This window comes from Tenrec ecaudatus, chromosome 9 (genome assembly GCF_050624435.1).
Source record: "Tenrec ecaudatus isolate mTenEca1 chromosome 9, mTenEca1.hap1, whole genome shotgun sequence".
Taxonomy (NCBI): domain Eukaryota; kingdom Metazoa; phylum Chordata; class Mammalia; order Afrosoricida; family Tenrecidae; genus Tenrec; species Tenrec ecaudatus.
Genome location: NC_134538.1, coordinates 153,957,316 through 153,984,465, shown reverse-complemented (window position 1 = coordinate 153,984,465; position 27,150 = coordinate 153,957,316). Strand labels below are relative to the sequence as shown.

Genomic DNA, 27,150 nt, shown 5'->3' with positions numbered 1-27,150 from the left:
GCTAGCCTGTCACGGAGTTCCGGGGCTGTGCTGTCTCTGGAGGCTGGCCCAGAACCTGGTTCCTTTGACAGCTTCTTGAGGCCAAGCCAGCAGCAGGGTCCTTCTGTGATTCGTCCTCCCCAGTCACAGCTCCCTCTGACCACCGCGGGGACAAGGAGAGGGGCAGAGAGACCAGTGCCCAGGTGGGAAGGAGCGGATCGGCAGTGTTGGCCCCCAGCACATGACAGTGGGACCGCGTGACAACAGATGGAATGCAGGACGGGGACACGGTAGCCCACAGGGCTTTCATTGGCTGATTTTTTAGATGTAGACAGCCAGACCTTTCTTCCTAGTCTGTCTTAGTCTGGAAACTTAGTTGAGACCTATTCTGTATCACAGCAACACACAAGCCTCTCTGACAGTTGGGGGCCGCATGGTGGCTACCCATGGGGTACACAGGCCAGGAATCAAACCCGTGCCCCTGCCTGAAATTCGAGGCTTCTACTGCTCACCCACCAAGGCCCCGCTGGCCCCCAGCTGGCCGAGTAGAATCTCCCTGCAGGGTCTCCTTCAGTCTTCCTGGGGGCAAATCACCAGGCCGGTCTTTCCCGGCGCTGCTGGGTGGGCTCAAACTGGCACCTTTCTGTTAGCAGCCAAAGACTTAGCCATCGCACTGCCTGGGGTCGACAAGGCAGCGATATTTCCCCCCACCTCAGTCATTGTCAGGCCTCCAACTCACAGAACCCCGTGTCCAGCAGAACGAAACACCACCCTGTCCTGCGCCGTCCTCACAATTGTGTCTGAGCTCATTGCTGCAGCCACGGCCGGTGTCCCTCTCGTCAAGGGCCTCTCCCTCTTTTAGCTGCCCCTCTGCTTGACCAAGGGAGGGGTGTCGCCAGACCGTAAGTCCAAAGTTTCAACACCCTCGGTTCTAAAGAACATCCCGGCGGCCCTTCTAAAACAGATCTGCCCCTTCTTTGGGCAGCCCGTGACATATCCGTTATCTGCCCCCAACGTCCCTTTTCAATGGCACCCATCCTTCCCGGGTCTCCTTATGCACTGCCCAGCTTTAAATACACATGGGCGACGACAAAGACCACGCTAGAGTCAGCTGCACCTTGGTCCTCAGCATGAGGACCTTGCTCTTTGACGCCAAAAAGAAGTCCTCGGTAGCAAAAACGGCGACGTGGCACTTGGTTGCATGCAGCGCAGAATAAGCAGAGCGAACACCTGCTTATTGCATTCAGTAAGCAGAGGGAACCTGTCTTTGAGGCGTCATTTTAAATGAAGACCCCGGAGGGGACAGGGAAGTCTCAGGGAAGAAAGACCCATCGCAGAAGGGAGTTGGCCGCTGTTCGCGGCTTTCATGGACTCGCGTCTCCCCCTTGTGGTAGCTAGTGGTACTGCCCCCTCCAACTACGTGGCCATCTGCATCAAGCTCACACTGGCTGAAGGTGTGACTCAGGCTGTACCAACAGCTTCCAGCCCACATTCCTTTGGTCCAAGGCGGCCGCAGGCTGAGTGCAGGTGGTGGCAGTCCTGGAGAGAGAGGGCTGGCTGGGGTTAACTACTGTCTGTATTGGAGTCTATTCAAAGAGCATTCAGCCTGATACATCGATTGTGCTTGCAGTCATGCCCTTGTTCCTACAGTTCACTGTTAGGGTTCCACATAGAACAGACCTTCTTTTGACTTGGTCCGAATGTCCAATGAAGACTTTTCAAACATGAGCTCTTAGCTGGGAAACGAAGCGAACGCAGAAGCTGCGGCTTTATGTAGTGTCCATGGACTTTACCTAGTGTATCCTTTTCGGGGCTGGTGGTGCAGTGGTTACATGTTGGGCTGCCAACCTCAAGGTCAGCCGTTCGAAACCACCAGCTGCTCTGCAGGAGAAAGATGAGGCTTTCCACTCCCGTAAAAGAGTTACAGTCTCAGAAACCCACGGGAGCAATTCTGCCCTGCCCTATAGGGTTGCTGTGAGTTGGGATCAACTTGATGGCAGTGAGTTCTGAGATATACACTCACTGAAAAAACAGAAACCAAACCACAAATCTACCCACGGCTGTTGGGTAGATTCTGACTCATAGGGACCCTGCAGAACAGCAGACCTGCCAAGGTTGTAATCGGTATAGAAGCAGACAACTTTGTCTTTCTCCTTCGGGGCGGTTGGCTGGTTTGAACCACGGATCTTTTAGTTAGCAACCCAACACTTAACCCTCTGTGCTACCAGGGATTGACCAAATATGCATTGACCAAATAACCAAACTCGCTGACATCGTCCATTCTGACTCTGGATGACTCGGATGAGTTTGCTGAGACAGGAGCCTCCTCTTTCTCCCTCTAAGTGACCGACGGGCTTGAAACGCCCACCTTGTGGTTCATGGCCCAACCAGAGGCACCTAAGACCGTTTGCTGATGGGCTATGGAGCAGGGATGCTGGGGCGGTCCTCAGCGTGGAGCATGATACAGAAAAGAAAGACTCTGGGCCCCAGAGCTCCTTTGTATCACCAGCAGCAGCGCCGAAGGCACAGACACAGCCCGTAACTAAGCATCCATCTCCGGAGGAAGTCCTGCTGACCTCCTTCCGAAACACCAGCTCTTGAAAACAACATCCCCACCACACATACAGTGCCCAGTCACCGTCAGTCAAGGTCCACTCCGTGGTACTCAGTTCACTTTCAATAGCCATCAAGGTGTCCTGGGGCATCAGCTGTGTGCTCCTGACTGCCGCTGGGGCCAGAAGGGTCCTCTGAGGAACAAGGCCTGGGGATCTGCTTCCATAAAGATTGGCCTGATATGTTTTCATATATGATATATAAACATGCACACAAACATTTATATATATAAGCATTTCCAGCCATTTAAAGCAGTCTTGTGCAGCTCATTAAGGACAAAACTGCCCTCCCCGTTGCCTCCCAAAGGGGACGCCCATCCCCAATGAAGGTCCCAGGAAGTCTCCTGGGAGTTGAGGGCAGGGCTGTCCAGAGGTGCTCAGGGGCCCCTGCAGGCACTCAGAGGCACACTCGCTCTGTGCCCAGACCCCATGGGGCGCAGACCAGCGTTCCAGGTGTAATGCTGCTCTGCCCAGCCCCCTGGCGCTTGGCCTGAGCTCGCATGTGTGCCCCGGGCCCTGCAGGTGGGGAGCCGAATGGTGATCGTGGCAGCAGGCTGCGTGCTGCTGCTGATGGGCGTGTTTGGGAAGGTCGGAGCCGCGTTCGCCACCATCCCGACCCCTGTGATCGGAGGCATGTTCCTGGTGATGTTTGGGATCATCACAGCCGTGGGGATTTCCAACCTGCAGGTGAGGGTGGCGCCTCACACCGCTTGGAAGAAACGCACGGGACTGAGATGGTGGCACTGGGAATGGGGTGGGGGTGTGTGTGACGTGGGGTCCCCGGGACCACCCTGGCCCCCAGCAGGAAGAAACTGTAGCGAGAAGCGTCAAGCCTCTGCCCATGGGAAATTGCATCTGCTCAGAGAGCATGCTCCGAGTGGCCTGGCCCTGTGGGCCTTGGAACTCTGATGTCCCCAGCTGCGGGGTGGCAGTGGGTGGAGGGGTGATGGTGGGTGGAGGGGCGTCTGCTGTGCAAGTGTCCAACTCCAGCCCGTCTTTGGGCTTCCCTCTGGCAGTATGTGGACATGAACTCTTCCCGGAACCTGTTTGTCTTCGGCTTCTCCATCTACTGTGGGCTTGCCATTCCCAACTGGGTGAACAAGAACCCAGAAAGACTCCAGACAGGTACGCTCCTCCCCTGCCCCCTGGGTTCGAGGTCAGCGGGGCTGCTGCTGGTCCGAGCTGCGGAAAGCAGGGCCCCGTGAGTCCCGCCCTTCTGTCTCTGCCCCAGGCATCCTCCAGCTGGACCAGGTGGTCCAGGTGCTGCTGACCACGGGCATGTTCGTCGGCGGCTTTCTGGGCTTCTTGCTGGATAACACCATCCCAGGTGGGGCATCTGCAGTGCTTCTCCTGCCCCAGTGCCACGTTGGCCGGGCACAGAGCACACGAGGCCTGGTGGTGAAGGGGTGGTGAGGGGGCTTTGCAGGGGAAAAGCCCCACCCCAGACAAGAAGGAAAAAAGACCCAGCCCTGCTCTCCGAGCACCTGCACAAGCTAGCTGGTGAGGGTCCCCACGCATGCACTGATTTACACATTCACTTTCCACCTCCCTCCAAGTGAGACTCTAGAAATCAGACAGGCCCAGCTTTCTGGGAACCCCCGGGCTACCCAGGCAGGGGGGAGAGCAGCCCAGTCTAGTCCCCTGGAGCTGAGTAACCCTAGGGTGGAGCCAATGAGTGCCAAGCAAGCTGGTGCAGGTGTGGGGAGCTTCCTGGAGGAGGCGAGCCTCACCCACCCTAGCCGCACAGAGCGGTAAAATGTAGGCTTCTTGGCTCTCCCACAGCCGCACATTGGGACCCCACAAGAGCGCCCCCACACTTTGTGAAATGCTTCAGAGAAGGGGAACATTTTCTGTCCCGGGCTGGGGGCAGGGCTGTGCTCTCAGCATGGGTTCTTTCACAATGGAGGTGCCAGGGACCCAGGCGGAGCGCTCTGTGATCCTAGAACTAGATTGGGAGTTGACCAAGGCCGCATTGGCCTCAGGCGCAGTGCAGTTCTGGGGTCCGTCTGCAGGAGGCGCGGTGTGTCTGCATGGGACACTACTAGGTGCAGTCCAGTTCTGGGGGCTGCCTGCTTGCAGGGGGGTGTGTTTCTGTAGGAGGTGTGGTGCAAAGGAGGGGGGCAATTCTGGGGGGGCACCTGCTGGGAGCCCAGTGCAGGCGAGGAGGGTGTCTGATTGCAGGGGCCCTGCTGCAGCCTGGGCAGTGTCTGCATGGGGTGCTAGGAGCAGTACCATGCTGGGCTATGCCTGCCCACGAGGGGTGGGATGTAGTTCCGGGGGCCGCCTGCAGGGGCGCAATGTAGTTGAGGGCCCTGCTCCTCATGGTCCATCTACCTTCTGTTTGCTCCCAGGAAGCCGTGAGGAGCGGGGCCTAGAGGCATGGACTCGAGTCCAGGAGGAAGGGGAGGAGGCCTCGAAGGCCTTGCAGGTCTATGGCTTCCCCTGGGGCGCTGGCACCAGGTTTTGCTTGTCTTCCCTCACCCGGTACCTCCCCTTCTGGCCTGGGCCGGAGGGAGTCCGGAGGTGAAGATGAGCCGGCTCTAGCACCAAGCCCCGGGACTTCCCCCTCCAAGACCTGGTGCCTAGGATGTGAACGAGCCTAACACCCCAAGACCTCCAGCCCCTACTACGAGTGCCCGACCTTTCTTAGCAGCTGCTGTCCCAGCCCGGTCTCCCTCGGGGAACTAGGACCTGCCCTCACCCACCTACGTAGACCCTAAGGCTGGGCACTATGGGGCCCTCGAAGAGGATTCCCCTGCAGCTTTGGGCTTTTCTGGAAGGTTCCATTGATTTTCCCTAGCCGTCTCCGATGTACGGCTTTTCTTTTTGATGGGCACTGGGTCCTGTGAGTAAGGGAACACAGACGTACTTTGGAGAGACCTGGCACAAAGGTGTCACAATAAAACGGTATCACAATAAAATGAACATGATTTTTTGGGGGAGGGGGTTCCCATGACGTCACATTGACGCCCTGGTCTCTTAAAGGAGCACTGAGCTGACCTTTCTCTCCCCTGTCCCCTCCCCTGGAAAAAGCTTGCTTCCCAAACATGGACAGCCTTGGGAACCCCCAGGAGCAGTTCAACTGTGCTCTCGGGCCCTTATGTGTCGGAAGTGGTGCCGCCCCAGTGGGTGGGTGATGGCTTCTCTGGACGAGAAAGGCGCTCATCTTGTGGGATGACCGTGGGGTGCAGGCACAGGTAGGGAGAGCCTGCAGTTGGGGGAGGAGCCCAAGGACTTGGGACTTGGGCTGCCACAAACCTTCGTTCGTAAAAGGCAGTATCTACAGAAGTGCGCTACAATGATGTAGGTATTGGCAGAGGAAGGCCTGCAAAGTCTTCCTCGGGCCCAGCACCCCCTCCTCCACCAGGAGTCCACCTTTGCTCAGGAGATGGGAGAAGAGGAATTCTAGCCCCCCGCCGTAGAAAGAGCTTCACCCACTACTCACTGACCTTGGCCTGGTATCGAGAGGGCTGCACCTCTAGGGCTACACCAAAGAACTGGAGGTGGACAGCTGCCTAGGCCCCACCCACCAGCAAGCCAGCCCCTTCCTTAGCCCCAAACACACACACACACACACGGACGGACGGCGCTGCTCTTGAACGCTTTGTAATAACTGCAAATGGGAGTCATCAATCGCTCCCGAGACAAGCCACTCCTAAAATGCCCAGGAGTCGGGGACAGGTGTGGACAGGTCTGATCGTAGCGACAGAAATGGAAAGTAGGCAGCTGCCACCTTCGGTGTCCAGGGCATTACAAATCTTCATCATCAAAGGTCTCCAGGCACCTCAGCATCACGGTCTCTTGGTCCATCTGCAGGTCTGCTTCCTGCAAAACACGTTGGGAGGAGTTTAGCGCTGCTAACGGCAGGGGTCTGGCTCCATAGACACCTTGTCTGGCGGTATCCTGTCCCCCAGCCTAAGCTCCCAAAGGGGGGTTGTGAGGTGGCGGCCTGAGTTACCCTCTGGTTCCGGAATGAATGAACCCCGCCAGATTGCTGTCTCTTGAACCGCCTGATGCAAGGATTTTCCATCGGCTGAGAGAAGCCGGAGGTACCTGCCAGGCCTTTCTCCTGAGCGTGGAGGCCCTGTTTTCCTTGGCACATGCCCTCTGACTGCCAGAAAGGTGTTTCCTGAGCGCGGCACAGGGGCCTCTTTCCGAGGGGGGCAATCTTCAAGCTTCATCCAACCCCCCTCTGAAGCTGCCTGTGAACTTCCTCTGCTCACCCCACCCATGGGCCACCCTATTAAGATGGTGCTCTATCTTTGGGATGCCCCATTCAACATGGGCAACTTCAGACCGAGTGTGCTGGGCTAACAATGTCGGCAGAGCATCTCCGGATGGAGGGATACAGAGAACAGAACCAAACTCACTGCCATGACTCGATGCCGGGTCATACCGACCCTGTAGGACAGGGTAGAGCTGCCCCTGTGGGTGCCGAGACGGTCATTCCCTATGGGAGTAGACAGTCTCCCTCCTTTCTCCCAAGGAATGGGCGGAGGTTTCAAACAGTGGGCCTTGTGGTTAGCGGTCCCACGTGCAACCACTCTGCCATGAGGGTGTGCGCTCCAAGGAGGGATAAGAGACTGCTAACAGCAGATGCTTTGGAAGGGGCGTGGCTTAGCAGCTAGTAGCGCCCTGAAGGGGAAAGAGGGACTTTGAATTGAATGGAGATTTTAAAAACCTGTCCCCAAGCTCATTGTCCATTGAGTGGATTGCCATCAAGGTGACCCCGCATGTTACAGGGTAGAATTGCTCCAGAGGGTTCTTTGGGGCTGGCATCTTGAATGGAAGCAGGTTGCCAGGCTGCTCTTCCATGGTACCACTTGGTAGGTTCAAGCTACCAACCTTTGAAGTAGTCGGAAGCACAAGCCATCTCGTTTCCGAGAATGTTTGGATGTTATAGCCCATCCGGGCTCTTTCTCCGGAGCAGGTGCGCTCTGTTTGTGGGAAGGTTGCTCATTCGCTTCAGGATGATCTCAGCCAACCTCTGGGAGGCCCTCCCTTAAACATCTGCTTCCAGGCTTTGTCCTCTCCCGGGACCTCCACACCCCAGCCCACAACGATCCCTGCGCCTTGAGGCCTGGTGGTGCAGTGGTTAAAGAGCGTGGCTGCTAATGGAAAGGTAGGTGGTTTGACCCCACCAGCTGCTCTGTGGGAGCAAGAGATGGCTGTCGGTTCCTGTAAACATGGCGTCCAATGGGGCAGTGCTACTCTGTTCCGCAGGGTCGCTCTGAGCTGGAACCGGCTCCAAGGCAGAGGTTGGTTTAGTTCGGTAGGGGGGTTGGGGGGAGCGGTAGCTGGTGAGCCAGGCCCATCAGGCCTGGGTAGCATCCCTTACACCCGTTCACTCAGTCATGAGTGTGGCACCCTGGTGGCAAGGGGGTGACTATGTAGGGCACTGACCCCTGCCAAGGCCTTGCTGCTGTGCGTCCTCCTATGATTGTCTTTGGAGCAGTCCAGTGGTGGGCAGGGTAAAGGGCACCAGAGAAGGGGGTGCGGGTCTCTGGGAAAGCCACAGACCCCTCCCTGGCTCAGGGTGGGGACCGCAGCAAAGGCTGAGGACAGTGGGCGGGGGACAGACACAGCTGGGACCGGACGTTGTTCAAAACCCCTGAAAAGGGTGTTGGAGGCGTTGGATAAGCTCCAGGCTTTCTGAGAGCGATAGGCTCTGAGCTGTTTGCTTGTGGTCAGATGTTATCGAGCCGGCTGCTACCCATACCGACCGGGTGTACACCGGAAGGAAACGCTTCCAGTTCTGGGCCATCCTCACCATTGTTTACTGTTTAGTGATTAACAACAACAACAACAACAACAAAACTAACTAAGTAAACTCACTGCCATCGAGTCGGTTCTGGTTCCTTACGACCCCTACTGGGCAGACTAGAATTGCCCACATGGGCAAATGGCCACGTCGTTCTCCCGGGGCCGAGGGGCTCGTACTGCTGACCTTGCAGTTCACGCTTTACCCACTGTGCGTCCAGGGCTCCTTCTGCTTACTGGTACTGGGTGCTAATTAAGTCCCATTGAGGTGGAGGGGGGTCTTCCCTGCTTTGCACAGGGGTCGGTCAAAGACAGGAGCACCTCCCAGCAGGGCTGCTCGGCAGCTGGTTAGCAGTGGACCGCTGGCCAGTCCCCACAACTCTGAATGGGAACCTTGGGGGCTGGGGCCACAGGTCAGAGGGTGATTCTCCAGGGCCACAGATTGCATCTGCATCCAAAGTTCTGGGACCCCCACCTCGCCCCCAAGAAGGCCCTGACCTGCAAGGACATGCTAATCCCCATGGCTGGTCCTCTTCTTACATTCAAGAAGCCGGCCAGGAAAGCCAAGGGCGTGGGGGGCATCCATCCTCCAAGCCTCGCACAGGTGGATGGGCAGAACTGTGTGCACCTGCGTGGGGTGGGTGGCTGCTAAGGAGCCGGGGGAAGGTGGTGGAACCTGCTGCAGGAAAGGGGGCTCTGGGCTCTCCCTGGAAGGCCCACATGGTCCGGACTGAGGGCAAGGAAGGCTGCATGGAGAAGTTGCCAATTATGCCTTGGCGATGTGGTTCACTGCCAGGAGTCAACCGTGACTCAGGTGTCTCAGAGTGGAACTGTGCTCCCTGGGTGGTCTCTATGGAAGCAGACAGCCAGACCTCTCTTCCGCGGCACTGCTAGGTGGGTTAGAACGGCCGACCTTGAGGTCAGTGTTTTCTCCCTTCTGGGTTCTTGACGATCCCTCCTAGCCTAACGAAAAAGATAGCCTGAGAGCAGACGTGGGCCAGGGGTGTCAACCAGCGTGCCTTTGCCCGGTCAGTAGAGAAAATTCATAGCCCACCTGACGTAGGGCTTACCCGGTGGGCTGCTAACTGCAAGGTCACCGGTTAGAAACCAGCCGCTGCTCGGGAAGAAGACAAGGCTTTCCCCTCCGGTAGAGATTTACAGTCCAGGGAACCCACACAGGCAGCCCTGCCCTGTCATATCAGGTCACCAGGAGTCAGCATCGGCTCGATGGCGGTGCGTTTGAGATCAGCCTGACAGGAGTCGCCCCAAACCCCGCCTCTGTGAAAGCAACGAGGGTTCCGCCTCCTAAGCAAGACCCCCAGCCTGCCAGTCCTCCTTCCAACAGGCCTGCAGAGATGGCCTCTGGGAAGCTGGCAAGGCCTCACCAGCACTGAGAAGAGCCTGCCGAGAGCCAGCCCAGGGCTCAGGGCACCCCACCATCTCTGGGGACACCCCTCAGACTCTTTCTCCAGGTGTCCTCAGACATCTTCCCTAAGACCCAGCAGACTGACCAAGACCAGCAGTTCAGAGGGAGTGAAAGGATCTCCTGCTCAGAGGGGGTGTCTGGTCCAGCTCAGCCCCCCCCCCAGCCCGGGGTCCTTCCCCCCCGCCGTCTCCGGCCGTCGAGCTCTGTCCCACCTGCTTGCTCTGGGTGGTGTCCCAGTGCAGGCTTTGGAAGAACTCCAGGATCTCTAGGTAGAGCTGGAACTTCTCCTCCGTGTCCTCCGCGGGGGCGCTGGCGGCCAGTGAACTGGAGACAGAGGGGAGAAGACACAGCAAATGCTTTCAGTCCTGACCGCTCCCTCCACCCCTAGCTCAAGAGTTGGCAGTTCAAAGCCACCCAGAGGCACTTAGGAAGCCCACAATCTTGGAAAGCCCTGCGGGGCAGTTCTCTACTGGACACTCACAAACTCACACACACGGTTACTTACATTCACACACACACACAAACACACAAATATGCACTTACCCAGACACTCACATGTTCACATGCTCGCTCATACGAATACTTACATATGCTCACACATACATGCACGCACTCCAACACACACGCACGCATACACATATGCACAGAAACAGACACGCACTCATATACATATGCACACACACTCATATACATATGCACACACATGCACACACTCATACACACATGCACACATACAGACACACACTCATATGCATATGCACACACTCATACACATATGCACACACATGCACACATATAGACACACATACATATGCACACACATGAACACACACATGCACACACTCATATACATATGCACACACACGCACACCCATACACATATGCACACATACAGACACACTCATACACATATGCCCACATCCAGACACACACTCATATGCTCACTCCTACATATACTTTAAAAAATCATTTTATTGGGGGCTCGTACAACTCTTATCACAATCCATCCATCCATTGTGTCAGCACATTTGTACATTTGTTGCCATCATCATTCTCAAAACATTTGCTTTCTACTTGAGTCCTTGGTATCAGCTCCTCATATTTGCCCTCCCTCCCCACTCCCTGCTCCCTCATGAACCCTTGATAATTTATACATTATTATTATTGTCATATCTTACACTGTCCGACGTCTCCCTTCACCCACTTTTCTGTTGTCCGTCCCCCAGGGAGGAGGTCACATGTAGATCCCTGTAACTGATTCCCACTTTGCACCCACCCTCCCTCCACGTTCCCAGTATCGCCACTCCCAGCACTGGTCCTGAAGGGATCATCCGTCCTGGGTTCCATACGTATTCTTACACACACTCACAGGCTCATCCATCATACACAGACTTACACACTCACACGCACACACCCACATCTGTCCTCTCCCGTGTGTGTGCACAGCCATTCTCCAGCCCTGGGCCTCCCACCCTAGCTCGTCCCTGGCCAGGCACCCAGCCCCTCCTCACCTGGTGCTCGATGTGCTCCGAGGCTCGCTTTTGTCCAGGAAATTCGCTACGTCAAAGGCGTCTTCAAAAAGGATCTGAACAAAAGCCCAGCGAGGTCGCAGCTATGGGACCTGGTGGGGCGGCTTCCCTCGGCACCCACAGGCTCCTCAGGAGGCAGCCTCTGCTGGACGGCACCTCTCGCCCTCACCAGAATCCACCTGGCACCTCCAAGTTGCTGAAGGACCCTCAGCAAATCCCTGGGGACTCCAGGTCAAGGGTGATGCAGACTCAGCCTGCCCCCCCACCCCAGGGTCTCAGTACCTCCTCTGGGGTGGAGACCAGCGAGCAGCTGGCCCCCTGGCTGTCCACCCCGCTGTCTTTCATGCTGCCCTCTGTGTAGGTCGGCTCCCCGCAGGCCTCTGGGAGGCCCGAGAGTCTGCTGTGCTGCTCCCAGGCCTGCAGCAGACTGGCCTTCCTCTCCTCTGAGAGGGTCTGCCACAGGTGAGAGATGGCCGCAGAGACGATGGGCAGTGCCGCCTCCCAGGAGGAGATGACCCCATAGCTGGTCAGAAGGTCCATCGTCTGCTTGTAGAAGGTGAGGTACCTGGAACAGAAATGGCCTGGCCCTCGAACTAGAAGCCAGGCTCCAAACGGGAAGCCCACTGCACACCAGTCCTGCTGCCCACCCGACGGGCCAGCTCTGGGGTCTCTCACCACACTCAGTACCATGGGGAGCAGATGCCACGTTACAGGCCACCAATCAAGCCAATCTGTGGGTTCGGGTCCCTCCCCACATCTCCCAGTGCCTTGCGAAGCTCTGTCTGACAGACCAAGAGATGACAGGAGGGGCTGGCTCAGTTCACACCCCACTGGAAAATATCTGAAAAATGCAAGCCCAGGAATGTGCAGACACAGCAGGACTTTAATTCCTGCTTTGGGGTGGCTCAAAGAGGAGCCATCGTGTTCCAGCGGCTGTGAACCTGGGGGCTGCTAACCACGAGGTCAGTAGTTCGTAACCAGCAGCTGCTCCACGGGAGACGGAGAAGGCTTTCTACTCCAGTCAAGATGGACAGACTCAGAACCCCCCAGGACAGTTCTCTGCTGTTTGATGGTCCCTGTGAGCCGGAATCAACTTGCTGGAGGTTAGTGAGTGAGAAGTCAGGCCCGAGGAGCCTTGGGGGACTGCCCGTGTTAAGCCCTTGGCTGCTAACCAAAAGCCTGGCTAGTGGTTGGCCGGCGGACGGGTGCATGGAATCCCTGAGTCGTTCCTCAAGAGAAAGATCTGAGGATCAGGAGACCCCGCAGGGCTGCTCTGCTCTGTAAGGTCTCCATGCATCAGATCAGGTCGGAGGGAACTGGGTATGTTTGTTTTATTTTTACCGAAGCCAAGGCCAGCGTGGCCACTGAAGGGTCTGGGCGGGTGAGAGGGCAGGGAGGAAGGGCTGAGCCAGCCACTGACGCACTCTCTTTCTTCAAAACAAAAACCAAAACAAACCCCCCAGTCCCACTGCCAGAACCCGATTCGAGGAGGAGAGGGGGATCTTTAGCCCGCATGTCCCCTCTCCCCCAAACGCTCCGACTTGTCACCCCGAGTTGACTCTGCCTCATGATGACCCCGTGCTGCTACGGAACAGACGGCACCACCAATTTCCTTGTTTGTGATCAGTATGGAAGGAGACAGCCAAGCATTTCTCCCTTGTTACCCCTGGGGGGGTCTGCACCCTCAACATTCAGGTTAGTCATCTAGCACAGACGGGGGACCAGCAAAGGCACCTCAAATAAACACCCCTCCCACCAGTGAAGGGGCAGGGTAGAACTGCCCCTGCTGGTCTCCCAGACTTTTCATGGGAGTAGAAAGCCTCCTCTTCCCTCCCACCCTCGGGGAAGCAGCTGGTGGTTTCAAACTGCCGACCTTGCGGTTACCAGCCCACGTCACAGCCAGGATGCCAACAGGGCTCCATGCACACGGGGCTCCCAGATTCTCTTTTGAGCCTGACTGCCACCCCGACTCCGGGGGTGCCTTCTGTGGGGAGATTGAGGAGCCTCCAGGCTTCTGGCAGGTGTGAGGACCCTGGGGCTGCAGTCTGTGCCTCATCCCCCAGGAGGGCCCTGTCCTGGGCTGACCACTGGGCAGCTGCTCACCTTTCGAATTCTAAGAGGTCTGGTGACAAGACGCCTTGGGAGTCTGTGAGCTCCATATGTTCCTGCTCTTCCTCATCCTCTTCTCCCTCCTCCTCATCCTCTTCTCCCTCCTCCTCATCCTCCTCCTCCTCCTCCTCCTCCGGGGCCTCCTCTTCCCCTTCCTCTCTCTTCTCAGCATCCTTCTTGAGCGCCTCAACCAGGTACCAGGAGTCTTCCTGCTGAGCCAGGAGGGAGTCCAGGCTGAGGAGGAAACAAAGGGACCGCCTGGAACATGCGCAGTGTGCAGCGAGGGCGGCACAGGACCGGCCGCGCTTCGCCCTGCTGGGTACGGAGGGCCGCCGTTAGCTGGACCCTACCAGAAGGCAAGGCATCTAGCAACGACAATGCAAGACGTGAGTGGCGGGAGACGCGGTGCAGTGTGGGAGGGATTGGTGGGATGGGGTGGGATGGGCAGTGTGTGCATGGGCGCTCTCTGTCCTTTCCGCTCACCGCTTCTCTTCTACAAATTAAGTTTTTTGCCTTGGGGGGCGGAAAGCTTATAAACACACTCAAGCAAGCAAAAATCGACAGCTAACATCATACTTGATGGGGAAAGCCAGAATGCCCGGGTAGTAAGATCAGGAGCAAGACCATGGTCACTGATAGCCCACCCTCTAGAGCGGAAGGTCCTGGCCTGCCCAGGAGGCAGGCAAAGAGCCACCCCGCGGTCCGCAGACTGGAAAGGGAGACGGGTACCCGTCTTTCTTCCCCGACGACCCCCTTAGGTTTGCAGAGTCTACAGAACGGCGAGGAGACCCAGTCAGTGGGGTCAGAGGTCGCAGAACACAAGGGCGATCGAACGAAGAGAGAAGTGGAATTTCTATAAATTAAACTGGCCATGGACATGGGGAGCGACACATTCTAGAGTGCCGTTTCCTTCTGAATGACACCCAATAAAACCAACGAAACGAAAAGCCACAGCACACCGCGCAGGCGCCGAGTGCTAGCAGTGTGGACCGCGAGGCACTGGGTACCACTTCCAAGCGGAATGGACACAGCAAGCAGAGAGGGCTCACCGTGGTGAAGGCCGTCCCCAAAGTGTGCACCCTGCGCTGCTGGGTCAGCCTTCACCAAAAACGCCATACATGATTTTGTTTGAAACATTTAAAGGCAGATTTCTGCTCTTCAAAGAAATGCCCTTATGGAGACTACGCACTGCGACACCAGGTGGGCACGGCTTGCCGTCCCGATCGCTGTGAGGCAGGACCAGTCTAGGCGGACCCGGCGGTCCTGTGGGCTCGGTCTCAACCAGCGCAGCAACGCCAGTCTCACAAGGGCGGCACCTGAGTCTCCGGAGCAGACGGTGCGTGTACTCTTGGCTCGGAGTTTGCTCAGGAGCCCTGGTGGCGGGCGTGGTGGTTGGTTACACGCTGGGCTGTGATCCATCTGGAGGCCAGCAGCTGGAAATCACCAGCCAATCCTTAGGGGGAAAGACGGAGGTCCTACTCTTACAGACAGTGGCAGTCTCAAGCCCACAGGGACAGCTCTACCCCATCCTGAAGGGTCAGTGACAGTCTCAAGCCCACAGGGACAGCTCTACCCCATCCTGAAGGGTCGCTGTTGTTTTGTTTGTTAGTCTGTTAAGTGTGCAATGGTATCAGGGGAGAGTTGGAAGTCCCGTCAGAATGACCAACTCGTGGTGCCGAGGCTGGAAGTGAGCACGCCTTGCTGGAGAGATGGTGCTGACCACTTGCTGGAGGCAGGGCTGCCCGCAGGCCTTCTGTGAGAGAGACGTACTCCCTGGACAGCCCCGTGGCACGAGGCCTGTACACAGGATGTCTTCATCAACAGGTGTGGCAGCTTTGCTATCTGTTGTCAGTTTGAGGGGATTGAGAGCGAAGGGGTGGAGTTTAGCTTGTCAATCAGGTCGCAGGTTGAAGATCTCATTTGGAGGCCCGAAGGAGATAAATAGCTCGTTGGAGGCGGGGCACAGGCAGACTCCATGGGAGATGTTCCTGCTGAGAAGACACATGGAGCTACGCTCCTGCCCTGTGCTGGACGAGCCACGTGGAGACCCCTGCCAGCGCTGAGATGCTTACGACACCACTGGATCCACAAGACTTCCTACCCACTGGCCTGTGATCTTCCTGCATTTGGCGTCATTGCATGTGTTTCCTGAGTCTGAAGAGGAATTTATAGACTGGTATCGGACATATGGGCTAATATTGGGCTTGTGGACTTGATCTGGACTAGGCTGGGGTGTTTCCTCTATATTCAATTGCTCTTGTATATAAACTTCTTTCTGATACACATATGAGTGTCTCTATAATTTGCTTCTCTAGTCTATCCAGACTAACCCAACAGGAGATAAAACCACCTGCCACTCAGTACATGCCGACTCATGGCCACCCTAGACAGGGTTTTCTGAGGCTGTGAATCTTTACAGTGGCAGACAGCTTCGTCTTTCTCCCCTGGAGCTGTTGGTGGTTTCGAACTGCCGACCTTGTCGTTAGCATGCTAACGCTTACCTGACACTGCCACCAGGGCCCTGGATAGGAGTTAATCCCTAAGAAATCATCCTGAGTGAAAAAGCAAGGTGGAAAAAACATGGCGGGGGGCGGGGCCGGGGGGCAGGGAGGTTCTTTCTCACCATCTCCAGGTGGAGGCGCCCACCATAAGTATCCCCCAAATGCAGAAGCCGTGAGGGGTAGAGGGCCAAGGCATCCCTCTGTAAGGCGGCACGGTTGGGCATCTGTGAGGGAGAAGAGCCTGCTCCTCCCAGACTGGCGCTGGCTGGTGCTTACCTGAGGTTCCTGGAGTACTTTCTAGCATATTCCTCCTTGACCTCTTCTAAGGTGTTTGCATTCCCGTCCTCCAGGTTGAAGGAGTCTATGGGGGAGTTGAAGACGAGCGGCCACGTCAGGACCTGGTCCAGTAGTTCCTGCCTCTCCGGCTCAACAGGAGATCCCGGAGGCGGCCCAAGTTCAGGGCTGGGGAGCCCGGAGGCTGCTGTCTGCATCTCCCGGCAGGAGTGAGGGGAGCACACTAGACGGGGGTAAGTGACCTCTCAGAAGTCAGGAAATGGCAGGGATCCCTCTCCGAGCTCATTGTCCACTGACTGAGCCATTTGCTGTGCGGTCAATTCGGACGCGTGGTGAGAATTACGGTACAGAGCCGAACTGCTTCAGAGCTTGCTTGGCTAGATTCTCCATGGAAGCAATTTGCCAGACTGTGCTTCCAAGGTGCTTTGGGTGGGTCAGATGTGCCAACTTTTGACTAGGCTAGAATTGAGCACAACCCACTTATGCCACCCAGGGACACAGCAGGCACCCAGTCCATGTTTGTTGACTTGGTTCCACCCCATCTCTATTTTCGAGAGGCGCCCCAGCCAGCTCCCCACCTCAGGGGTGGGGAGGGAGGTGGGGATGGGATGGCGGGCTGAGATGTGATCTGTTACCTTTCAGCTTCAGCAAAGTATCCAAGGTTTGTTCCAGCTCCTGAATATGGCTCTTGGCTTTATTCAGAACCTGCCACTGAGGAAAGAGAAGGACAGAGCTGAAGGCGGCCTTGGGCTGTGGGGGCCGGTCTCAAGGCCCTCTCCCTGGGCTGAGGCCAGGCGCCTTTGGACACATTCGGAAAGGACAAGAAGGTCATTCTGCCGTGTGGAAAGCATGAGATTTCATGTGTATTTTGGACAAGGGTTCGCGCCCAAACGACAACGTAGGCAGAAACCAGAGAGCCGCTCTCACCACGCGGCTGCCAACGAAGCATATGCGCACATGTGGGGTTGCTGAGGCCTGAGGGTGACGTACTGGACGCGGCTGCTCCAAGCCACGCACTGGGCCCCTGCCCGGTGGCCAGCTATGGTAGACCCACACTGTGTCTGCTTGCTCGCCTGATACTGTCCATGCGACCTACATGTTTACCAAACGCTCTTGTCAGCTGCAGCTCGGAATCCTCTCTCTTTCTCCTTTTCCTTTATTTTGTTTCCCCTTTATTTTATATGTTGACTTTTATTTTTTTTATTTAAAAAATAATTTTATTGGGGGCTCTTATAGCTCTCCTAACAATTCAGGAATCTGTTGTGTCAAGCACATTTACATCTATGTTGCCTTTACAGTCAGCTGGGCCAGCAAGCACCCGCAGGACCCAAGAGGAACGCCCGTTGTCAAGGAGTCCTACCGTCTGTCCGGGGTGCGTTGTCGGCGGCCGTGGAAGCAGCCGTCAAGGCAAAGAGCCTCCTCACATGTTAACACGCAAAGAAGTGTGTGGGGGGCATGTGCAGTGTGTGGTATGCATGTATGTGCATTTGTGTGTGACACATGGGATGCGTGTATGGCTGTGTGTGTTTATGGTATATGGGATGTGTGCAGTCAGTGTGGTGTGTGTGTGTTTGGTACATGTGGGGTGTGTGGGGTGAAGTGTGTGTGCTATGGTGTAGGTGTGCGTGGTGGATAGTGGATATAGGCTGTGTTGGGGTTTATGGTGGATAGCGTGTTGGGTGTGTGTGTGTTTGTGATGTGTCACATGTGAAGTTGGTATGTGTGTGGCATGTGGGGAGAGTGTGTGTACAGAGGGACTGGTGTCTGTATGTGATGGACAGAATGTGTGTGGGACATGTGAGAAGAGAGGGTGCGGTTCGGGGTGTGGGTGTTTGTAACCATGTAGTGTGGGTATCGCTGGTGTGCGGAGGGTGTGCATTTTGCATAGCAAGTGTGTGGTGTCTGTGAGATGTGTGGCATGTGGCCTATATGTCTATGCTGTGTGGTATGTGTGTGTGGGGGGGTGTGTTTCTGGCCTGTGGCCTATGTGGGGCATTGGTGTGTGTTCATGAGTGGTGGCATGTGCGGGGCACGGGGTATATGCCTGGGTGTGGGGTTTGTGGAGTGGAGGGGCAGTGTCCTGGAGGTGGACTGTCCAGCCATTGCTGGACAGTCAGGCCTCTCCTCGGCTCCACGACGTCCCCTCTGACACCAGCCTCATGAAGTCACGCTGATACTTGGCACAGAGCAGCAGCAGACACAGAGCCATGGGGTCTCCTGGATCGGGGGTGGGGGTGGGGGGAGGGCTAGGGAAGCGGCTCCAGTCCCCCCCTCGCACCACAGCCCCTGCAATGGAAAATGACTCCTCCCCCTACACTCCAGCCCCCATACCTTCGAGGCGCTGAGGTCAGACTGGGCATAAACGGTTTTCTTGAGGCTGTTGAAGAGCCCCGTCAGGGTGGCCCGGTGGCGGGCCTGAGACAGGCGTCTGCGGGCCACCCGCGTCTCGGGCTCCTCCAGGTGGGCCGGAGGCTGGGGCACCTCTCTGCTGCGGGGGTCGCCGCCCTCTGCCGAGGTCTCCATGACAGGCTGCAATGTAACAGCCCGCTCTGATTTTGCCCCGAGGAACAAAGGCGTGGCAAATAAGGAGAGAGGGTGGCAGGTGGAAGCAGACAAAAGGGGGTGCTTTCCCCAAGGGCAAGGTTTCGAAGCAATGAATGTGCTCCACAACAGGGACAAAATGACCACCTGATGACACAAAGTCTGATGCTTACACTCCACTTCTGAAGACCCAGGCCACTCCGACTGGAATTAGCACGGAGGGGCAAACCTGCCTCTGCGAAGAACTCTCCAGCCCATCTCAAATACTCACCAGGCGCTTGCCACCTGACTGCTGTGACCCTTGGGGAGTCCAGCCGGAGATGGTGTCCCTTACCATCTGCTAAAATCCGAGCAGCCATGCCCCCCACCCTCTAAGGTCTTCGGGCCTGAAGAATGCAGTCTGCTTTGATGTGCCCCTGTCTTTCAGCCCCCCCAATAACAAGAAGGGAAAGACGGGCCAGCACCCACTGCCTGGGAAAGCGGAGGCCATGCAACCTGACAGCAAGCAGCAGCGGGTGATTCCAGAGGTTTCTGCAGGCCAGCGGGTTGCCCTTTGGGGACCACACGTGCACTCACAGGTGACTGCTGTAGACCAGGCCCTTTTCTGGGCAAGGTGAGTTTGGAACTCTGATTCGGCGTGTGTCTGTGGTACATATGCATGTGTAGGCATGAAACACACATGTGTTGTGTGGTGCATATTAGTGTGCAGTACATGCATGCATGTGTACAGCATGTGTGGTGTGGGCGGGGGTGTGACGCATGACTAAGTATGACACATGCATGTGAGGCTTCAGGGAACTTGACTAAGTGAGGCTTGGGGACAGTAGCAGGGAGGAGGGTGGTGCTATGGGATGAGGCAGGGACGAATCCAGAGATGGTGTGTGGCTTGTGGGTGAATTGGGAGAAGGAAAGGTGGGTTGGACTAGGGACTGGCTCAAGAGCCCTGGGGTACAATCCTAGCCCTATGCCTGACCAGGAGCCCCCATGACATGGTGGGTTTAGCATTGGGGTTAGCATAACCCCAAGATCAGCAGTTCAAAACCACCAGCCGCTCCTTAGGAGAAAGATGAGGCTGCGTGGGTCCATCAAGATTCACAGCTGCAGAAACCCCCAGGGGAAAGTCGATTATCTGCCCTATCGGGTCGCCCTCAGTCAGAATTGACTCGGTGGCTGGAGGTCTGGCTCTGAGTTTTTATGTGTGAATACCCTCGGGGGTCACAAAGCAGACAGTCGGTGAAGACATCTTTAGCTGGATGACAGCTTAAACCTGCCCTCCTCGGAGGGGTCCTGACTCCAGGACTCCCTGGAGCAAAGGCAGGGGCCACGGACCACGCAGGTTCCCACACAAGGGCAGTCGGGACTGACCAGCGCGTGAGAGCCGGTGTCTTCAGAGATTCAGCGACCGTGGTGCCGGGGAGATAGCCCTTTCTATGTGCCACTGGGCAGCACCCGGCGTCCCTAATCCCACTGGCATGTAAAGCATAGCCGCCACCCTCCCTGCCATCGAGTCGATGCCGCCTCCCAGCGAGCCTACAGGACAGGGTGGAACTGCCCCTGTGGGTTTCCGAGCCCGAAACTGTACGGAGTAGAAAACTCCGGCTGGCGTGTCAAACTGCTGACCTTGTGGTTAGCGGCCGATGCACAACCACTTGGCCCCTTAGGGCTCCTGAAACAGCCAAAGCTTGGATGGATTTTTCCTTTCCAAACGGTGTGCTCAGTTTTATTGCTGCTCATCTGTGACCCGAAGCACTCTCCTAAGGCAAACCCTTTCCTCCTAGAACTGCCCGCTTAGAGGTGCCATTAAAAGACCGTTATAGAACCCCACACACAAAAAGAGGGGGGTTCCCGTCTCCACACTCCAGTCACTTTTAAGCACCGCCCTCCGCCCCCAACTTGACAGCGCGAGCTGTTGACACCAGCAGCCTCTGAGCAAACCACACAGCACACGCGCACGCACACACTCATTGCACGCCACAGCCACAGCCCCTCTGTCCCCAATACGTATCTGATTAGAACCCACTACCACTGAGCCGATTCCAACTCATCGCGACCCCTATACGGTTTTGGGGGGGCTGTACAGCTTCGCGGGAGCAAACAGCCTCGTCTTTCTCCTGCGGAGGGGCTGGGGGATTTGAACCGCCGACTTCATCGTCCCCAGAAACTTAGAGGGGGGTCGTGATAATTGCATTCGCATGTCCCCCAATCCCCCCGCCACAGACCTCGATGCTGACCCGCCAACTGCACCCCTTGCTGGCAAAGAGGGCAGCACCCCGCTACTCACCCGCGGCTGCGCGGGCGTCGGAGCTCGGCGCTCTGGGGCCGCAGCCGGGGCACCTCCTGTCCCCTGGAGACCCAGCTCGCGCCTCGGCCCCGGGCACCAATCGCGGGGCACCAGCCCGAGTCACAGCCAATGAGAAGGCCGGGCGTTGGCCAATGGGCGTGCCTGGGGGGGGCAACAGGGTAACAAGTCCGCAGGCGACCCCCAGGAGGGGCGGCGTGGGTGGGCGAGGCTGACTTTTTCACCCCGCGGGTCACCGGGGTCAGGGGCCTGTATCTGCTCGGAGCCCAGAGTGGGCATCCTCAGCTGGCCACGCGCACCTGACCCGGACCTCGGTTCGGTGACCAGACGTCCCGCTTTGCGCGGGGCAGTCCCGATTTTGAACAATTTTTCCGCGCGTCCCGCGGCGTTTTTAAAAAGTCCCGAGTTTGGAAAGGATGCCCGACAAGCTAGGGTATACGGTTTTCGGCTGCCGAGTGGCTCTTTCGCCAGGACATGGGTTTTATCGATGGTGTCCCGCGTTGCCAGTGTTCAAATCCGGTCACCTTTACCGGAGGCAACGTCCTCGTCCTTCTGGGCATGGCACTGAGGTTTAAAGAGCACCCCTGAACAAAGGGCGAGAACCCGGGCCCCTCATCTCTCGGGACAAGACGACACAGGTGGGGGGCAAGGGGACACGGGGCGGGCTGATACACAGTGGAGAGATCGAGACCCCGGACTCTTAAACCTTCCCAATAAAATGCCGACAAAGCAGGAAACGCATCCCCTGGGAAGCCCGGGCATGCTCCCTTCTCGCCGGGAAGAAAGCAGACGGAACGAAAGCCACGCACACCCCCAAACAGGCACGTTCGCTGTCTTTTCCCTTGAGTCCCGTGCCCTTATCCAGCTCATGGGTGCCCCTGCGCCCGAGATGCTTCTGGAACAAAGGCCCTGGCCGAGCCCTTGCTCAGTGGGCTTGGAGCCGGAGACGCCCCCCTGCTGCTCTGGCCTGGGAGGCGCGCCCACACCTCTGGGTGGGGGTTACCCTGGGCCTGCGCCGAGCCGCAGACGCCCCATCTTTCTCCCGATGTGCTTGGGGCTGGCTCTGGGTGGGGTCTCTGAGGGTCCCTAGGGAGCTTCTCTTGCTCTGGGCCGCCCCTCCCTGAGGTCACCCCCCGCTGGGCACCCTGGAGACCCTTAGTTGGCCTCTCACCAGCGCCAGCCATCCGCCAAGTTCGCCCCGCGACAGCCCAGGCTGTGACCCTGTGACCCTCACCTGACCCTCTCTGGGAAGCCACACAAGCTGTCCTGGCGGCACCCCTCCCCTCCACCTCCCCCGTGCCCGTGGGAAGCTTCTAAGTGTGCCCACCCCCGGGGCCCCCCAGGAGGGCCACGCTGTTCCGCCGCCCCTTCCCCGTTTCCCCACGTTTCGGGCGGCACGGGGCAGGGGCCCCAGGCGCCGTCATCTTTGTATCCTGCAGATAAAAGGAGAGTGACCGGTGCTTATTGAGACCGTCACTGCAGGCGGCTGACTCAGCCCACCGGGACCCATAGGACCCCAGGACTGCCCCGTGGGTGTCTGAGACGGCCAGCCTGCGGAAGCCGACGGCCGCGTCTGTCTCGAGCAGGGAGCTGGTGGCTTCGAACCGCTGGCCTTTCAGCCTGACCCACTGCGACACCAAAACTCCCATATGGATGCGACACGGCAGCGGCTTGGCTGCGCTGAGCCCTTTTTCTGTCCTTGTGAATTCACAGAGGGGGCAGTGAGGGGGCTGGGGGAGGGGCGGGTCGCAATGCCCCGGGCTCTCACTGGCCTCCCAAGGCCCTCTCGAGGTCTTCCGGGCACGGCAGCAATGTCATCTCATTACAAATAAATATCACTTAATTACAGAGAGAAAGGTGCATGGCAGAGTGAGTTTCAGAAGACACTGAGGCTCCCGGGACCGCCCGCCTGGTGTGTGTGAGAAAGGTAGAGGTCATCTAGGGGACACGCTCCAGGACGTCTGTTGAGGGGAGCCGGACTCGACTCCACGATTTTCCTCTCCCAAGGCTAGAGTTGGGCTCCCAGACAGCGTGGTGGCAGGGCCCTTTCGGCTGCACGAGGGCAGACCTTTGAACCCTAAGACAGGTCCCAGAGTGAGCTCCGGTCCCTCCCCAATCCCACTCCCACCTCCTGAACCCCCAGGATTCAGCCCCTACTTGGCTTTGGAGGGGCCTGCCTCCGGGGATGCAGTGGCGTGTTTCCACAAAGAGCCTGCACACCCTGGGGGGCAGAAGAGCCCCTCTCCCCCACCCCGGGATGTCCCCGGGGCTGGCTCCGTCCTGGATGCCCACATGCCTCTTCAAACTTGGTGTTGATTAACACTGCAATTGGGCCCAGGAGCCACGCTCCAGCTGGGGCTTGGTTCACCCCGCTGATGTTATCTGTCCAGAAAGACCCCAGCTCCCACCAAGGCCGCATCGGCCAGCCCTCTGGTGGCCCGGCTGCACTAAGGCTGCTGCTAGGGTTTGAGACTGTCGTCCTATGAAGGGGAGTCTGGGGAGCCCCACGAGAGGTTAAAGGGGGGTTGCCATCATCATCACTCAGGGAGTCATGTATGAGGGGCTTGGGGAGTCATTTAGGTGTCTACGTAAGTTGGAACTCGCTTAATCAAGCTACTGCTCCAAAGGAAAGGTCCACCTGGGGGGTGTCCCCAGTGCCGTGACCTGAGGGCCCTTCTTGGGACAGATCATGAAGGGATTTGTGTTCTGCGTCTGAAATTGCCTCTGGCTCTGTGGGTTGTCCTGCTCTCTCTGGGTATTTCATAGGAGGGAATCGTACACCGTGAGACCTCTTGTGTCTGCCTTCTTAACAATGTTTTCTAGACTTGTTGATGCTGTAACTTCATAATGTATTAGCCTCATTCTTTTTCTTTTAAAAAATCATTTTATTGGGGGCTCTTACAACATTCCATACATGAATTGTATCAGGCATATTTGTACATATGTTGCATCATCATTTCCAAAATGTATGTATCATCATTTCCAAAACATTTTCTACTTGAGCCCTTGGTATAAGCTTCTCTTTCTTCCCCTCCCTCCAGCACCCTCCCATCCTTGTGAATTCTTGAACAATTATATATTGTTATTATTTCGTATCTTACACTGTCCAGTGCTTCCTTCGCCCACATTTCTATTAGTCATCCCCTTTAAGGGGCTATATATCCAACCTTGTGATGGGTTACCCTCAAAAGATACAGTGTCTGGGGTCTCAAAGGCTTGAAGTTAAACCAGCAGCCATCCAGCAGGGATGCAAATAAGCCCACAGGGAAGAAGCACACCAGCCTGCGTGATCATGACGGGTCGATGGGATCAGGTATAAAAAAATCCCAGACAAACAACTATATCCATGGGAATGAGGGCAGTTGGAATGGAGACCCAAAGCCCATCTGTAGACAACTGGACATCCCCTCACGGGAGGGTCACAAGGAAGGGACAAACCAGCCAGCGTGCAGCATGGTACCAACGAAACGCACATCATTCCCCTAGTGCCTGAATGCTTCCCCAGTTCGACCTTATAAATCTGGCTAGACCGGAGTACACACATTGGCACAGATATGAGCTCTCGACACATGGAATTCAGGACGGATAAACCCTCCAGGAATAGCAGCGGGAGTAGCAATATCATGGACGTCAGCCTTTTTCATGTCCAAATAGCATTCCTTTTTTGGTGCGGGGGGGTGGGGTGGGGGAGATATACCAACAGTGAGGAAGACGATGGTGATGTGTCTGCAGGGGAAGGACTCAGAAGAGGTGAGGGCCCTGTGGCAGAGACGCTGAGAGAGAAAGAAGCTGATACAGATGCTGCAGAGGGGCAGGCTGCGTAGGAGAGGGTGTATTGTTGTTTCAGCTGCCCTCGAATCGGCTCCAGCGTCCAGCAGCTCTGTACAAACAGACCCAGACACTGCCCAGTGCCCCGCGCCTTCCTCGTGATTGTAGCTGCCTTTGAGCCCGTTGTTGCAGCCCCCGTGTCCATCCAGCTCATCAAGGGCCTGCCTCTTTTTTTCTCGGATCCCCTGCTTTACCAAGCTGGGTGCCCTTCTCCAGGGACTGGTCTCTCCTGATAAACATGTCCAAAGTCTCCCCATCTTCACGTCTCAAGCCATGGGCGTTAGCCATTAGACAATGGCCCCAGAGATGGAATTGCCCCCGGCCACCTGCACTTGGTGCTTGAGGCATGACTTATTCACCTGGGCGGGGGCTGGAAGGGCTCCAGCAGTGAGAGTGGGTGGCTTTATAGACTCATAACCCAAGTCATTTCCAGCCAGTCGATTACCTGTGCAGGTGCTGACGTCGCTGCGCTCTGGGCTGGAAGGCAGAGGGGTGAAGGAGAAGCTGGTTCACCTCTGTGAGCTGCCTCTCCGGGGGACATGGTCACTGTGTTGGGAGAGAAGGTGACTCACTTCAGCAGACAGGCCCGGGTCCCCAGCAGGTGTCTTGTATCCACGAGGTCGATTGATTGGAAGACTGAGGGGTTTTAGGGACCTTCTGATCCAAGCCTTTCAATAGCACACGAAGAAATAGTGACTCCGGAGGATGACGTCATTTGAGCACAGCTACGTAGACGATTAGCTGAGATGGAACTTAAGGTCCAGTCGTTGGAGTGTGCTGTGGAGTCACCTGGGACTCATAGCGACCCCACAAGCACAAGTACGTCAGAGTTGAACTGCCTCGTAGAATTCCCTCGTCTCTGATCTCTACAGGGGAAGAGGTCCTGCCTGTCTCCCACGGAGTGGCTGGTGGATTCTAACCGCTGAACTTTCCGTTAGCAGCCGAGCACTTTAACATGGCGCCACCAGTGCACCATAGAGGCCCCGTCTTAGGTTCTCCACATCCAGGAGCAGTCGTGTCTGGCTTAGCAGCAAATTATTTATTTTTTATAGATAATTTTATTGGGGGTTCTTACTGCTTTTATCACAATCCATCCATCAATTGTATCAAGCCCATTTGTACATAGGTAGCCATCCTCATTTTGAAAACATTTCTTTTCTATTCGAGCCCTTGGTATCCGCTCCTCTATTTTCCCTCCCTCTCTCCCTCTCCTGCCCTCCTGAACTCTTGATAAATTATAAATTATTATTATTATTTTCATGTTTTACACTGTCTGACGTCTCCCTTCACCCCCCACGTTTCTGTTGTTCACCCCCCTGGGGTGTGTGTGTGTTATACATCGATCATTGTGATCAGATCCCCTTTTCTCCCTCCACCTTCCCCCTACCCTTGAGGGGCTTATCTCTCCTGGATGCCGTGTGTTGTGAGCTCTTATCTGTACCAGTCAGTGTACAGGCTCTGGTCTAGCCCAAAGTGGAAGGCAGGACTGGGGTCATGATAGTGGGGGCGGGTGTGAAGAAGCCTCAAGGAACCAGAGGAATATTGTGTTTCATCCATATTATACTGCGCCCTGGTTGTCTTATCCCTTCCTTGTGACCCTTCTGTGAGGGGATGTTCCATTATCTATAGATGGGTTTGGGTCTCTGCTCTGACCTCCTTGTTCTCAACAATATGTTTTTTGTTTGTTTGTTTGTTTTGGGTCTTCTGGTGCTTGTTTCTTGACCCTGTCAACACCTTGTGATCCCACAGGCTGATGTGCTTCTTCCATGTGGGCTTTGTTGCTTCTGAGCTAGATGGGCGCTTGTTTACATTCAGGCCTTTAAGACCCCAGATGCTCTATATTTTAGGAGCTTCACATTTAAAGAAAGAACAGACTTCCACTGAAACTGTCCAGGTCCTTCCCTCTCTGTCCTGTAGGACAGAGAACTGCCCCACAGGATTTTCTTTCTTTCTTTAAAAAAAAAATCATTTTATTGGGGGCTCATACAACTCTTATCACTGTCCACACATCCATCAATAGTGTTGCCATCATCATTTTCAAAACATTTTCTTTCTACTTGAACCCTTGGTATCAGATCCTCATTTTTCTCCTCCCTCCACACCCTCCCTCCTACACGAACCCTTGATCATTTATAAATTATTCTTTTTTCATGCCTTACACCGACCGACATCTCCCTTCACCCACTTTTCTGTTGTCCATCCCCCAGGGAGGGGGTTATATGTAGATCTTTGTGATTGGTTCCTCCTTTCTACCCCCACCTTTACCTTACCC

The 27,150-nt window shown here is 56.3% G+C and overlaps 2 protein-coding genes across 2 annotated transcripts in view; one reads left to right on the top strand and one right to left on the bottom strand.

Annotated features, from left to right (window-relative positions):
* The window catches only part of LOC142456586 (solute carrier family 23 member 1-like), a 28,317-nt gene extending 22,825 nt beyond the window's left edge, over positions 1-5,492 (top strand). The window contains exons 9-12 of the mRNA XM_075557735.1: positions 3,114-3,278; positions 3,608-3,716; positions 3,823-3,918; positions 4,943-5,492. Coding sequence (XP_075413850.1) covers positions 3,114-3,278; positions 3,608-3,716; positions 3,823-3,918; positions 4,943-5,118 — 546 coding nt within the window. The 3' untranslated portion in view covers positions 5,119-5,492. The remainder of the gene's footprint in view (positions 1-3,113; positions 3,279-3,607; positions 3,717-3,822; positions 3,919-4,942) is intronic.
* A 697-nt stretch (positions 5,493-6,189) lies between these two features.
* Positions 6,190-22,699, bottom strand: STRA8 (stimulated by retinoic acid 8). Its single transcript, XM_075557400.1, has 11 exons — positions 22,378-22,699; positions 21,581-21,634; positions 21,033-21,194; positions 18,542-18,759; positions 16,846-16,921; positions 16,193-16,277; positions 13,410-13,649; positions 11,589-11,871; positions 11,289-11,362; positions 9,990-10,101; positions 6,190-6,416 (listed from the first exon to the last, which is right to left on the bottom strand). The coding sequence occupies exons 1-11, from the start codon at positions 22,697-22,699 to the stop codon at positions 6,342-6,344; spliced, it is 1,701 nt and encodes a 566-aa protein (XP_075413515.1). The 3' UTR covers positions 6,190-6,341.
* Positions 22,700-27,150: the final 4,451 nt, after the last annotated feature.

What these genes read in the sequence shown, in the direction of transcription:
- STRA8 (XM_075557400.1), bottom strand. Translation starts at nt 22,699, where the DNA reads ATGGGAGTTTTGGTGTCGCAGTGGGTCAGGCTGAAAGGCCAGCGGTTC. An exon ending in TACTTTGCTGAAGCTGAAAG is followed by an intron (nt 16,278 to 16,845) that starts GTAACAGATCAC and finishes ACTCCCCCATAG; the next exon opens with ACTCCTTCAACCTGGAGGAC. An exon ending in AAGTACTCCAGGAACCTCAG is followed by an intron (nt 13,650 to 16,192) that starts GTAAGCACCAGC and finishes TTTCCTCCTCAG; the next exon opens with CCTGGACTCCCTCCTGGCTC.